The sequence below is a fragment of the Chelonoidis abingdonii genome, chromosome 8 (assembly GCF_003597395.2).
Source record: "Chelonoidis abingdonii isolate Lonesome George chromosome 8, CheloAbing_2.0, whole genome shotgun sequence".
NCBI lineage: Eukaryota > Metazoa > Chordata > Testudines > Testudinidae > Chelonoidis > Chelonoidis abingdonii.
In genome coordinates, this window is record NC_133776.1 from 84,987,315 (window position 1) to 85,002,785 (window position 15,471).

Here is a 15,471-nt window from a genome sequence, read left to right on the forward strand (position 1 = left end):
GATAACGGGAGGATTTTGTGGTGCCCGGTGAATTAGAGCCATTGAGTTTTGGAGAGATTGTGCTCTAACAGTCGTATGGAAATTCATGTATATGCTAGAAAACATATTTGCACTCCAAACTCCTGTTTGGTTTGTCTAGTAACTTTATCAGAGCAGGTTCACCCCTCACGTACTAAAGCTGAAACCAAAGGAAAACACAGAAAATGAAATGTCAAGTCCCTTAATGTGCAACCTCCACCCACCCTCAAAAAACACACACTCTCCAAACAAAGACCTGTTGGCTTGATACTAGAGCTGTGCAGAAATGTTCATAATGAAATCCCAGCCCATGTGAACAAGGAGCCTTTGCTCTGCAGAGGAATCATGCTGCTTTTCATTGGTTTTGGTCAATTTCAGGGGGATTCAGTCTCCATGATCTTTTTGAGTCTATTTAAAGCACAGAGAGAATCTCACCGCCCAAAGCTATCAAACCTAGCTTGGTGCAAGACAGTACCTCAGGTTTCCACCCCAACCCATAATTCAGCTCAGGCTTGAGCCTGAACAGTATTTTGAACTAACGTGGGTTGATTTATAGTTTTGGGTGAAAACCATACGAACTGTGGTTTGGGCTGAATTTCTCTTTGGGGCTTTGGTCAAACCTAAAACTCGGAGAAAAATTCAGTATGTGAGAACCTCATATGAAAAAACCTCTGCACCAGCCTCTGGCCAAATGAAACCACTGAGTTGTCTACATCTCTACTTAAGGAAGCCACAGCCTTGCTAATATTGGGAATTATTTCTCACATACACTGATATCCCTTACTTAGTGGTTAACGTAGGCTGAAACAGGACGGGGAGCTCATTCTACAGCCAAGGAAAGAGGGAATCGAGACGGAACAGTGTTTATCCAAGCCATGAAAAGGGAGAGAACTCCCCTTTATTTTAATCTCTTTGGTAGCTGAGCTTCACCTCAAATTCCAGATCTGGGCTGTTCAAATGCCTGGAAGTGCAGGGATTTTCACATCTGTGGGGCTGATTTAGGGTTATCTCTAATTATTTCCTGCATCCTTGTGGTGGCAGAGATCAGGGGAGGAGGCAATTTGATTTCTAGAAATATAACTGAAACTAATATAGGCTTCTCGGTTCCAAATCCGTAGGCTCCTGCAGCAGTTAAACACAGACAAACGGTCCTGTGCTTGGAGGATATGTGATGCAAACTTGATATATTTCAGTTTCTGGGAAGCAGTTTAATAATTCTGGTTTTTTAAAGGACTGTGTAGTGGTGGTGATGACTAAAGTCTTTAGTGCATTAACACTCCTTCTATAGCTTTCACATTCTTCCTTAATCTGCTGTAATTCCTCCAAGAATGGGATATTCAAAATAGTTCTTTAGTCCTTCTTGGTCTCATACTGACTTTCAGCAAGGAGGGTTGTTTTGTTTTTTTTTGCTAAGGAACAAACTAACAAGCTACAAACTAACAGAACGGGATGTTCGTAGATTTGAGTCAAAGCTGCAAGAAAAAATCCAATCAAATTCATGATTAGTAAACCATCCATAACATTAATTATTTGTACTACAATAGTGCTTAGAGGCACTATATATGGCTTCCAGGAATTTCTGAAGAGTGGTCACCCCAATTTTGGTCCATATTTTCCCATTGAGACCTCTGGGTTTTAAGATAGGGGAGTCACAATTTCAGGGCAACTGAACTTTGTTGTTATTGGCCTGAAACTAAGTTGAAAGTTTCCTTCCTGTACTTCCAAGGCCTTGTCAGTGTGACGGCGACATGCTGAGGTGCCCCAGTGTAAGGTGGGCTGGGATCTTTTGTATGGGATGTGAGTGGATTAGATCTAATGAATAAAAGAGATGTTGATGAATTACTTAAACCAGGGCCAGCTCCAGGCCACAGCGCGCCAAGCACGTGGTTGGGGCGGCACGCCGCGGGGGGCGCTCTGCCGATTGCTGGGAGGGCGGCGGGCGGCTCCGGTGGACCTGCCGCAGGCATTTCTGTGGAGGATCTGATGGTCCCGCGGATCCGGTAGAGCTGCCGCAGGGTCGACCAGAGCCACGGGACCATCGGACCCTCCGCAAGAACGCCTGCAGGAGGTCCACCGGTGCCGCGGGACCAGCAAGCGGCAGAGTGCCCCCTGCGGCATGCCGTCGTGCTTGGGGCAGCAAAATTGCTAGAGCTGGCCTTGACTTAGACCCAAAATGTGGGGTGTTTATAAGCTCTGCGTGCATGCCTGTCTGCTGAACTTCAAACAGGACAGCATTGTACATGGGAATCAAAAAGTGAAGCTGGCCAGATCATTTTCACTGGCCAAGTGGAGGTCTGTGTAAAAAGTAATCAGCCAGCAGCAATAACACAGAGTAAATGTTCATGCCAGTTTTAAATGGCAGATATTACCAGTGACACATGCAAGGGCATTTGTTTGTTAAATAGGATTATTTATCTTGTCAGTTCCCCTTGGAGATAGGGATTGTGCCTTCCTCTTTGTCCAGTGACAAGCGCCCACACTAAGCAATGAATCAATGCCTGGCTTTAAGCTGCCACCTGTGGCATGTTGTCAGAACCAGATGGCCTGTGTGCCTCTTCTTGCACGTTTGCCATCCCCTTCTCACATCCGAGAGAATCGGTATGCCTCTCTTCAAGGAAAACCATGCAATGGGACCTACTCGGCTTCCCAAGCATAGGAAGCAGAGGATCTAGCTTCAGTTGACAGCTAAGCAAATTAACATTCCCTTTGGGCGTTAAATAACAATGAGAACTTCCTCAGGGTGGGACTTGAAGCTTCCTTTACTAATATGAACGCTCCTGCTAAAGAACCTGGATCAGCTCCCACTGCAGCAGGTTTTGCATTGAGCCGTAAGAGCTCTTCATGTTTTGCTTTCTCGGAAGGCAGATGACAGGCTGAAGAACATCACAGTACTGCAATAACCTTGCTATTTTTTTTAAGGGGAACAAGATGAAATAACGGTTAGAAGTCTAATGCTGATGGTGTTTAGTTTGACAGTTGTTAGCTAAACAAAGGCATTTTATGGTTCATGAATTTTGATGCCTCATTTTCCAGTCCAGAAGTGCCAAGTTGTAAGAGATCCCAGGCCCATTTTGTGCCCTGATCTCTATAAAGATGTAATTAATAAGTTGCTGGAGCTCCAACTTTCTTCCTTAGAGTTCTCTGTGTTTAAACTCTAGCATAAGAGCTGGCTAATATCTCCAGAGGAAAAGTACATGGCTTAGGTAAGTGCAGGAACGTACCAGTGGTTAGACTTCATCATGTGCACTGTGTAATTGCTGGGAGATATGGTTTTTAATAGTATTCAAGCAGAGCTGTCGGGGAGGGTCATGGGAGAGCCAGGCTAAAACATCAGTTTTGAAAGCTAAGTGAGTTTGGCTGGAATGTGATTAGAAATGCAGTGGGATCTTTGAAAGATCCACTTTTAAGCCACGTGTGTAGCTGCTAAGTGGCAATGATGAAGGTTGCTCTATCTTCCCAGAACACTGGGATGGGACAGGAATATGCAAGTAGGAGAGGAGGGATGGGGGGCTTATGGTTTGGGTTCTAGGCTGGGACTTTGGAGACTCAGGTTCAGTTCCCAGCTCTGCTACAGACTTCTGGTGTAACTTTGGGCAGGTCACTTGGTGTCTCTATGCCTCAAAAAATACCACTGCCCTACCTCACATGAGGATGAATACATTAAAGACCGTGCTCAGATATTACAGTAATGAGGCCATGTAAGTACTTTAGATAGGTGAGACCATCTATTGAGAGGATACGTTCAGAGACTCCAGTTATAATGGTGCCACTTGCTGTATCACACCGTTAGCTGATTCAGTATTAGAATAGTCTCTGTGTGTGCTGCCTTCTTGACTTCTGTGGAGAAATTATTTTAAAAGGGCCCAAGTATGGGAGGCCTGTTCATCCACCTTTAACTCTTAAAAGTGCACAGGGAATATTTGGTGGGGAGAGGGGAAAATGACATATAGCTATTCCACCACCCATGCCTAGTAAATACAGAAGCCCTTCAATACACAACAAGGGAGGGGATGATCCACTGTTGTACAAAGAAGGGCATTTTAACAACTGCAGAAGTACCACAAAACCGACTGCTAAAATGCAGAGGTCAGCAGAATAAAACAACATGTGATGGGCACACAAGTGTTGGACTCAGGAGATGACCATCATTACTAGCTGGGAGGTGATGATACAATGCAGTCTCCAATGATATCCTAGGATGACCAGATGGGCATTGCACCCAGGAAGCCATTTAGCCATGCTCATTTTTTGCCAGATATATTTCTGGTTGCAGTCACTGGGTCAGTGGTCATGTGAACATGGCTAGTATAACACCTTCTGAGTTTGTGTAGTTTGCATGTTTTTTCCCTTAACCATATTGTCCAAACTGTTTCTTTATTGTACTGGCAATCTGTGCCATAGGTAGGGCATTCAGGTTTCAGGTGTCGAATACCAGCATTCCTTCATTTCCTCCCTTTTTCTACTGGCCCTTCAGATTTGATTGTATCCATCTGTTCCAGCAAGGCCACAAGCTACCATACAGTGTCAGCAAGGATTCTGGTAGTTCTCCAGGGGGGCGGGGGAAGGGAGGGAGGGAGGGAGGGAGAGAGGGAGAGAGAGAGTCTGTCTCTCTCTGTCTGTCTCTGTCGTCCGTGTCTCTCTCTCTCTCTCTCTCTCCCCCGTCCCTCGCTATGAGGAGAGATACAGATGTGGTCAGTCACACTGAGTTAAAAAAGGATCCACACCAAAACTTCAGATCTGAGCACTTCTGAACCTGGAAGAAGTTTGAATGCAGACCCAAGCTTTGCACATCAGGTCCAAATAGAAAACACATAAGAATGGCAATACTGGGTCAGACCAATGGTCCATCTATCCCAGTATCCTGTCTTTCGACAGTGTCTGGTGCCAGATGCTTCAGAGGGAATGAGCAGAACAGGCAGTTATCAAATGATGGGTCCTCTGTCATCCAGCCCCAGCTTCTGGCAGTTGGAGGTTGAGGGACACTCAGAGCATAGGGTTGCATCCCTGACCATCTTGGCTAATACCCATTGATAGACCTATCCACCATGAATTTATCTGATTCTTTTCAAACCCAGTTACGCTTTTGGCCTTCACAATGCCCCTGGCAATGAGTTCTGCAGGTTGACTGGCCATTGTGTAAAGAAGTACTTCCTTATATTTGTTTCAAACTTGCTGTCTATTAATTTTAGTGAGTGACCTCCAGGCTCATGTTTTCTGTGAAGGGCTTAAATAATACTTCCTTATTCACTTTCTTGACATAATTCAAGATTTTATAGATCTCTGTCACATCCCGCCATAATTGTCTCTTTTCTTAAATGAACATTCCCAATCTTTTTAATCTCTCCTCGTACAGAAGCTGTTCCATACCCTTAATCATTTTTGTTGCCCTTGGTCTTTTCCCAGTTTAATATATCACTATTGAGATGGGGCAATCAGAACTGCATACGTTATTCAAGGTGTGGGTGTAACGGAGTTACATAGTGGAATTATGATATTCTCTGTCTTATCTCATATATGCTGGGCTTTGTTACCATGGGATGCAAAGAGATCAATCTAAGCTTTCAAGGTCCTTTCAGACCCAGGCTTTGCACATCAGATCTATCTCTGCATTGAGAATGCCCTGGAGGGAAAAGCCCATTCTAGTCAAGACACAGTGTTGCTGTTTCAAACTGCAGCTTCTGATTAGGGCTATGTTTGGAGCCCTGTTAAATCACAGAAGATTAGGATTGGAAGGGACCTCAGAAGGTCATCTAGTCCAACCCCGTGCTCAAAGCAGGACCAGTCCCCAGACAGATTTTTACCCCAGTTCCCTAAATGGCTCCCTCAAGGATTGAACTCACAATTCTGGGTTTAGCAGACCAATGCTCAAACCACTGAGCTATCCCTCCCCCCTGTTTTTGATGGTTTTATGATTTCTAGTGCTAGTACCAGATTGACAGCCCTAGAGATGGAAGCCACATAACATGTACTGCACAGGCAGTGGGGGCGGGCGGGGAGCCTCTAGGACTGAGAGTTCACTCTTCATTGCCCGTTTGATCCTTCACCTCCCTACTGAGACTGCCAACCCATACGGCCAGTTAGTGCCAAAGGGTGGGGTTGGGCTTACAATGTCTGCTAGAAACTGGACTGATTTCCTCTAATTCAGTGATTCACAACCCATGGGGCACTTGCGGCCCAATCAGCACACAGCTGCAGCACATATGACATCCGCAGGCAATGCAGGTAGTATGTATATTGTGTGGATACAGCCCACATAACACACAGAGAGCTGCATATGTGGCCCACACTGGAAAATAGGTTGAGAACCACTGCTCTGTTTCATTTCATAGAGACCACTGAGCAGCCAGCAGAGTGCCACTACGTTGAGTTATGACTTTCTGGGGCTGGCTACAGGTGAAAAGGTCCATCCAGATCTCATTACCAGTGCTTTGAACTGCCAGCTTTCCTGTATACATTAAAGTACAGATAACTTCATGTACTGAAACATGTGTCTACAGTAGTTTCTTTTCCCTAATATTTGTTGCTGTCACAGTTTGACTACATCAGGAGCAGCAATGATGAGCGCACCAGTGTAGGCATAATTCCAAATGATTGTTGGCCTTTCAGCACTGTGTCTTCCTCTTACTCTGCAGAGAGCAGGCCTACGTGACACAGCACCTAAAACATTGACAGCTGCCAGCATCTGCTTAACACTACCCTGTCTACCCATGGTGGTTCTGCACTAATGAAGGTAAAAGTGGGAAATTTCAGGACAAGCTTTCAAGTGTGGACAAAGCTTGGGACAGGATCTGAAATCACTTACTAATTCTTGAGCAGTCAAACTCCCATGCTGTGGTCAGAGAAGGAGGTCGCTCCCCTTCGTTTCCTTGGAGATTAATTTATAATGAACGAGAAGACTAGATTTAATGCTCCCCATGGCATAGTAGTATTGTCTTTCTGAAAGCTTTGAAAATAATGAGCTCAATACCAGAGGAATTTGGATTCTTGTCTGTAAATTACTACAATATTTTTCCTTTGTTTCCTGTACTGGAAAAATCATTTAAGACTAATTTTTCTATTGTGCAACTTGCTAGCCTTGCCCTGTGCCTGTTGCAGCTCCATTCCTAGAAGCAAGAGGCAGAGCTGTTGTACTATCGAAAGCCTGATTCAGTTAAGTCAGAAAATGGAGGATGTGCACCTTTTTAAAAGTGGTTTTCCCTTTTGGAATAGATGGTTAGAAAGAAATGGAGAAGAAACAGCGTGCCCTCCGTATCATGTGATTTAGAAATCACCTGCAGATTTAACCTGTGGAGCAAGCTTTGCCTTTTGCTGTAGCAGATTTCGCTTGACATTCGGCTCCCTGTCTCCTAGAGAAGAATGGGTTTCATGATTCTGTTAGCAAATGCTTCAAGCACAAAAATAGAGAGCCTGTTGGAAACCACTCTCTTGATCATCAGTCCCAGGAATGGATGGACCCTGGAAACTGAGCTCACCTCTCACTTTGTGAGGTGTTTACTTCAGGTCAGGATTAAGTCATGTTGGCATAGGGGGGAAGGGGAGAAGGGGAGCTTGCACGTGAACTACTTGTCCTGTATCTTGCCTGCCGCTGTGCACCCCATTCCGTTGCTCACTGCAGATTGTCTACATTCACCCTGGCCCTGTGGTGATGTTCTGTTTGCACCCTGTACTGGGTCTATTTCCCACACAATTCCTATTAGCTTTGATGTGAGAAGGAGCTTTTTGGAAGCTGTTGATGCCCTGTTGGCTGCTGCATTGCCATTCTGTGGTTTGAAATGCAGAGGGCCGCTGGTGGGACTGTTCCCACTGCAGTGTTCTGTAATGCTGCCCCGTCTCCAGATTGTTGGAGGATATCCCCGCATGTTCCTTCTGCAGCTCCATATTTGGGAGAGATCTCATGTAGGCACACTGTGATTTACCACCAAACACCCTGAGCATCAATCTAAGAACATCCCACCTGCTGTGGAGAAAGTTTGGGGCTGCCTGTGAGGGCAAATCACAACACAATCAGCTATCCACAGTCTTGCTGCTGTTCTCTTCCCCCTGCGCGTGATTTTTGCCAGTCACTAACTTGCAGACTTGGACTATCAGCTGCAGTATTGCCAAGCCCACATGTTCAAAATGTGAGTCGGTCCCCAAAAGATCATTTCATTGGCTTAATTTTTTTGAGAGAGAATTTTTGTATTGGTTGCAAAGACATCCTTTTGGCTGGGGAGGAGGCAGATTTTGATGGAAAATTTTCATCGGGAAAGCGCATGCTAGGCCTCGTTCTCATGCAGTGTTGGGGATCAGACTAGAAGCTGTCAGGATCCTTTGTTTAATGAACTTGCATCCAGGTGCATTGAACACTCAGTTTCAGCTCTTTTGTATCTATTCCATTGCATTTGAAAGGCCAAGAGAGACAAATGAAAACTTCTTTAATATATTGAAATGACCTTTGTATTTCCGTAAAGCATGTCCCATGTCACACAGGGGGTTTTGCAGGGACACGACAGCTTACAAGGTTCTGCCTGTCAGTAGAGCACTGATCTCTCCACTGCCTTCGCGCACACACTTTGGTAACATCAGTCTTGTTTTCAGATGCTCACAGCATGTCTGTTGGACTTGGAAGATTCTGAATGCCCACCAGTCAGGCCTTTCTTCTCTCCAAAGGCTGACTCCAAAATAAACCCATTTACCATTTATTCCAGTAAATGTTTGAGCCTGAAAGGCCTTGAGACTGATCCAGTCTTAACCCAATTCCTGTCCAGATTTTACACAATACTTAAATAAATTCCAATCTAGCTTTAAACTGGGTTTTGTCCAATTTTTGTACAACATACTTCATGCTCCACTGGAACATGGTATGTTGTTAAGATTCCATTAGTGTCCTGAGGATTGTGTTTATTTTACATATATTACCCGATGGATTTTGTGGGTAGGGTAGGAACTAAAAGCCTAATCCAAAACCCACTGAAGTCAAAAGCAAGACTTCTATTGACTTCGGGGGAGGGGGTTGGATCAAGTTCTAAATTCACTAAGATTCTTGAGAGCTGCCAAGTGAAATCCTGGCCTGTGCAGCAGACTAATAGATCCCAGTCCAGTTCCCACTGAAGTGCAGGATGAATTTCCTGTTAATAGTGCTGCACTGGTACCACAGAGATCAGCATTTCTAGGCTGCGGTGACCCAGAGGACCAGAACAGCTAAGACTCCAGGAAGCTTAATTCCATTGTGGAAAGTTAAGATGGCTTTCCAAGGGTCAGTTCTGCTTTAGCTGGTGCAGTAATGACAATGGACCGATACAAACACAGCACAAGAACTGGTCTAGTGACATACTAACTGTTTTATGTGTTACTAAACAATGTGCTGGACACTCTTTACTAATTTTTTTCATCATCTTTGACCTTTCACCATGACTATCCTCTGACCTCTTGCAGAAATTAACAAGGCAAAACCGCCTCGGTTGTTGGACCCAATAGCCATCTTCAATTCAGTTGTTGCCTATCGCAATGGAGGGCTCAGCTCTACTTCTTCGCTCCTGCACATACCAATCCTGTGATTGTAAAATATTAGAGTTAACTATTAATCCACTTGTCCCTATCCTCATTTGGTGTTTAAATGCAAACCAGAATTAAATAGGCCTCTGGACTGGGAACCAGCAGCTTCTCCTGGTCTACTCCCAGCAGTGTCATTGTGATCTTAGACAAGGCACTTAACCAGTCTCTCCCTCACATTCCGTGTCTGTGGAATTGAGATAGCAACAACGCTTCCCTGCTTCACAGGGACATTGTAAGCATTACCTAGTTAATATTTGTGAAGCACTTTGAAAACAAAAAGCACCCTGAACATGTTAATTGTTGTTATTACCTATTTTATCTCACTATTATGCCAGAACACTATTTTTTTCCCCCACTGCGTGTGATAAGCAGTTTCTCTAAGGTGGAGTAATAGAGTAGGGGAATTTTTTGTTAAATAATCTCTCCCTTCACAAGTTACAATTTTTAGAACTTCCAAGCTGAGGCTGCTAATTCTCCTGGTTGAGGTTTGTTTTGAACTACCTGTGTGAGTCTGAATTTTGGGCAGGATTTTGATATCGGTTATGCATGTATAAATCTGGAGTAATTGAGATCAGAATCTGGCCTATTTAAATGAAATACCTGTTTTCTGCTTGCATTTCCATGTTTCTCAGATTCATTTCCCATAATAACCACAATACTCAGCAAACTTCAAACATGATGGGACCAGCAAATGTTTTACTGGCTTGGCTTAAATAGAGGGAACATTTCCGGAAATATATTTTCCAATTTAATGAGCCTTTTTCATTCTAGCTCTTCCCCTCTGGCCCCCCACCCTTTTTGCGGTTGTTTTGGATGGCTCTTTGGAATGATGCCACCTAATCCTATTAGAAGTACTTTCATTACACTGTGCACCTTGTTTATAGCCAAGAGTATTGGCTATAGAGGGAGGTCTCTCCTTTGCGCTCCCTCTTTTTACTTTTGTTTTGTTCCAGTGCCAGATGGGAGTATTTTCAGCCTGAAGTGAGTCCTAGAGAGCTCCTGCTGTGCCTCAGTTATTCTTCCCTTAAAGGATTTTTCCTCCATCTCAATTTATTGTCAGAACACTTTTTTGAATAAAGTGGTTCTTGAAAACCTATAATTAATTTGTAAAGGCCAGCTGTTCTCAGGCCCAAGAGTGCCTCTTTGTGTCGAGCTTTTTAGGAAAGAGGAAGGGATTGGTTGTGGGGGTGGGGTGCTATCTTTAACTTTCTTTTTGTAAGGGACCTGGTTATTTTCGGAAGCTCTCAGTTATAGAAGGACCAGTTGTATTGTGCTGCTTTGGGTTCAGTTGTATGCCGGGATGAAAAGATTTGCACAGCCCTCACTGCAGGTGCAAGCAAATCCTTACATGCTGAATATTTGCTGAAGTTTGGCTTGGAGTGTAACTGGGACCACTTGTGTAGGGGAAGTTTCTTGTTCAGTGGTCAGTGTTACAGCCTTAAAAGTTGCACTGTGGAGTCTGGTGCCCAGAAATACATGACTCTGGAAGCTGCCATAAAGAAGCTTATTTCCACCAGTGCAAACCACTGTGATTTTATAAGAGATCTTTCAGTAGTTTTAAGACCTATATTGCTGCATGCTCTCATGCTAATGGATACTACCCTGCATTCAGATATGGGTATAGAGAAGGTACTCAAAACTGTGCACTTACTGAATTCCTGTGGTGCTCAGGAAAGATCATTCTACAGCTGTTGATCAAATACTACAGTTCAGTGTTGTGGAAATTCTTTATTTTCTCTTAAAAACACTTAAATTTCATTTTAAAATATTAACAATACAAAGTTAAGCACTCAGAAGTCAGAAATGCCAGTGTTGTCCGCACAACCTTAAGTTTGCCCCTTTGTGCAGCTACTAGATCTCCTTAGCTGGTGTAAACTGTTGTCTCTAATTACATAATTTTACATTGTATTGTCTCTTTTTGCAGGACCCCTGTCTCATTCATTATACAGGTTGGCTAATGAATGAGGCAGGGCTTGGTGTAGAGACTACTGGGAAGGAGGCCACGTGGTCAGCAATTAAAAATACGATTTCTTAGATCTGGTTTGAACAGCTGTTTAGCTCATTGCATACCAACTGACCTGAACGTTGAATGAGGCAGGGGTGCTGCAGAAAGAATAGCATGTGATTATGTAAATAAAGACTCTCATAATTCATATTCATAAGGTGTCCTAAATTAAAATTAATTTGCTCTAAGTGCTTTATTTCGCAGCCTTGTTGTTGTTTTATGGACTAAGACATATAATACCAACCTGATTTGCGACTAACTTTGTATCCCATTATACTACTTTTGATAGGTAATTCTATAAATAAGAGCAGCTGTCTGTGTTTACACTACTTAGAATAAAATGCCAACTGCTTTCAATCCTTATGCATAAGCTAATCAGCTGACAAAAGAAACTCCCCTTCCCTGACCAAGGATTGTAAATATTATACAGTTATGAGCATTATCCAGTGGCTATTGATCTGTGCCAGAGTGGCAGTTTCTATATTCTCTTCCTTCCTTCTTTCCTCAGAATTCTGTGCTCCAGACAGGAGACCTTTTCACGCAAGGGTTGATGTCTTCTGCAGTGCATTTTTTGTTTGGTTTTCCTCTCCATTTGTGGATGGAGGATTTTTTTTTAATAGGTTGCCTTTCTGTATCTTCTAAGGAAAGAATGGGTTTAAAGAGACCTTTAAAGACATCAAGCCTGACAGGCCCAAAATCTTTTTCAGCAGCAAAATCTTTTTTTTAAAAAAAAATAGTTGTTTCCTCCAGATTTGTGTAAAGAAAGATGGGAAATAAGAGGCCTTCTAACAGGCAGTGTTAAATCCTAGGTCATCATGGTCCTGGTCCAAAGTGTACTGAAGTCACTGGAAAAATGCCCATTGATTCCAGTGGGCTTTGGATCATACCCCTGACAAAAGTCTTTCCTATGAAATCAGGGGCGTTGGATTTGTTTTGTGATGATGGTCTTGTTCACGCATCTAATATGGCTTTGTGCAGGTACTGTGCGTCGCCTTGTCCAAAACAAGGTGCTTTCCTTGGAACGAAACACTGGCAAGAGATTTGTCAGTGAGCACAGCTCCATACCATGTGTGTTCTGTTTTATTACTCTTGGACCAAGCCAACATCTCTTGGTGGGGCTCAGATCTTGTTCTGTTAAGTTTTGTCATTTTTCTGTTTTTTGTTTCTGGCTGACATGTAATTTGAGTGTCATTAATTTACTAGCTTATGTTCTTTAGAAAATTGATGTTTGCTGTAATTAATATTTCTCAGCTGTTTTATGTAGGGTACATATTGTTGCTGGAGTAGGAAAGAACATTGCAATGAAAAGCCACCCGCAATGACGTCAGAAAACCCTTATGTCCTGCAGGGAAGTTTAGAAATTTCTGGCCCTTTAGGAAAATTAGTATTGATGGATAGTAATTGTAGCTAAAATATAGGGCTGAACTGACGGTGCTTAGTACCTCAGGATATCAAGCCCATAAGTGTCAGAGTCTAGGAAGATCTCATGATCCTCCCGTGTCTACATGTTTTTCTTACCAGTCCAAAATATCTTACAGACAGAAATCATAGCAGTGGAGGTCTCAGTATAATGACTACAAGACAAGCTAGATAAATGGAGCAGAATCTGGGTTGCCTTACTAGAATACGTAAACCTAGCAGAGGTGGATATAGCCTAAACCTAGGCATGCCTCCCTCACAAATACTTACTAGTTCTATCCACACAATAGGTACAATGAGATCTGTGTACATGCAAGGCTAGCATGCCTCAGCTATGGCCAGAAGAGACTGTGTCTCTTGAGAGAGTAGTGCAAGGATTGGCTGGCTGTGCAGTGGAGATGGGCCACTCTACTGAGACTACCAACAAAATCCTCCCCCCACCACTGCTTTGGTTTCTCTTTCGTTGGCATATTGTCTCCAAAGCAGTTGCTGATCTTCACCTCCCTTTGTTTCTCTCCCTAGCGCTGGTCGGAGCCCTGGCCATGGGGATGATTTTCTTCTGCTCGCCTATTGTGAGTATCTTCACTGACCGGATTGGCTGCAGGACGACAGCAGCCTCGGGGGCAGCCATCGCTTTTATTGGACTCCTTTCCAGCTCTTTTACAAAGTAAGGCTGAAACTTGCCTGGGGTGGCATGTAACTTTATGGCAAGCTTTTGTTTTTGACAAATCCAGTGCTAGTTTATGAGTTACTGTCCTAATTTCATCCCCCTTCCTGAAGCTTTTCTTTATCTTTGTTTTAAGGAGACACAAACCTTAGCCTGAATTTCTTTAGAACTTGGCCATGCCCAGGGTTTCTCCCTGCAGGTCTCCTCCTACATCGCTCCTCTATCAGCCTTTTATGCTCCTGAACTAGAATTTGAGACCACCTGGTCTGACTTGCAGAGTGTCAGCAGCATAGCTTTGCACCTCCGCACGCGGTGATAGAACCTGAGGTACTGTCACAATCAGTTTAAAGGGGACCCTGTCAGGTTCAAAATCATATTTTAAAAAAATTGAAGTTAGATACTAAAAGTGAATTAATGTTTAAAATCAAACCTGACGCCAAGTATGGCTGAAAGTGAATAGCTTCCACTGGAGCATAATAAACTGGAGATGTATAGAGACTGAAGCTTGTCTTTTTATAACCAGTCACAATGGAATCACAAATTTAATTTGCATGGGATTTTTGGCTATCTGCAGTAGAAGGAAGATCAGGAATGTAAATGTGTTTTGAAGCAGAACATATTAGTCTGTTGGAATGTCTTTGTGTCTGCAACATGCTGCTTTAAAAAATACAGTAGGGTTATTAACTTCTGTGGATTTCTGTCAGGACACAATTTCATTAACATTATAAAAATGTTTAGCAGGCTTTGATGGTATATTATACTGCTTCAGCATCACAGATTTTCAGTTTGTTTGTGTGTGTGAAAAAGAGTGACTATATATAAACAATTTTCAAATGGGTTTGTTTTCAGTTTTAATTAAAACACTCCCTGTAACTGTTTAAAACCATACTTCTGTGAAAGGAGGTGACTAGTCTGCAGCACCTTCAACTTCACCACTCCCCAAGTGGGAATCCTTGACAGGAGGGGGCAATGAAGATAGCTGAGGCTCAGAGCAGCTGCTTTTATGCCCAACTCTTCAGTCTCCTTTCTGCTTTGGCATGGGAAAGGGCCCCAGTGATCTCCCAAAGGAGACCCTTGAAACCGACATTTTAAAAAGAAGAGAGAGCTCTCCATGGGAAATTATGCCCCACAATCTAAGTATATCAAAGGGCTATGTGCTGTTCAGCTAGGCATTGAATATATAAGTGGAGGTGTGCATTGCTGGCTTCCTAAACAGCACCAGACGATGGAGTCGAGGCACCACATCTTGCCAAAAGTTCAGTGGCTGGTTGGTCCCAGATCAGTGCATTGATGAATTTTGGCCTGAATTTTACCCATTTGTTGATATTCCCCAAATCCTGCCCATAACTTGGTTTCTACTAGCATGCTCCTGTATGTGCGTGTACTCTATACTGTGTGGAATCGGAACTGCTTCTTAGGGTACATCTACACTGCAGGATTATTTCGAATTTGCTTAAACCGATTTTATAAAACAGATATTATAAAATCGGTTTAGCGCGTCCACACTAGGATCACTAAATCGACTGTGTGCGTCCATGGTCCAAAGCTACCGTCAATTTCAGGAGCGGTGCACTGTGAGTAGCTGTTCCGCAGCTATCCCATAGTTCCCACTTCTGGGTTGAGAGCCCAGTGCCTGACGGGGCAAAAAACATTGCCTCGGGTGGTGCTGGGTACAGCCTCACCCCTCCCTTTGTGAAGGCAGCAGACAATCTTTTGGCGCCTTTTTCCCGGAGTGAATTGAGCAAACGCCATAGCACAGCAATCATGGACCCTGAGATCAGTAACGCTATCCTGACCGTTGTCAACACCTCGCGTACTCTCGTGCTGA

General features: G+C 43.5%; 1 protein-coding gene across 1 annotated transcript in view; it reads left to right on the forward strand.

Annotated features, from left to right (window-relative positions):
* SLC16A2 (solute carrier family 16 member 2) overlaps nucleotides 1-15,471 on the forward strand; it is a 109,265-nt gene that overhangs the window by 66,584 nt on the left and 27,210 nt on the right. Inside the window, exon 2 of the mRNA XM_032771811.2 lies at nucleotides 13,499-13,643. Within this exon, the coding sequence (XP_032627702.1) occupies nucleotides 13,499-13,643 (145 nt within the window). The remainder of the gene's footprint in view (nucleotides 1-13,498; nucleotides 13,644-15,471) is intronic.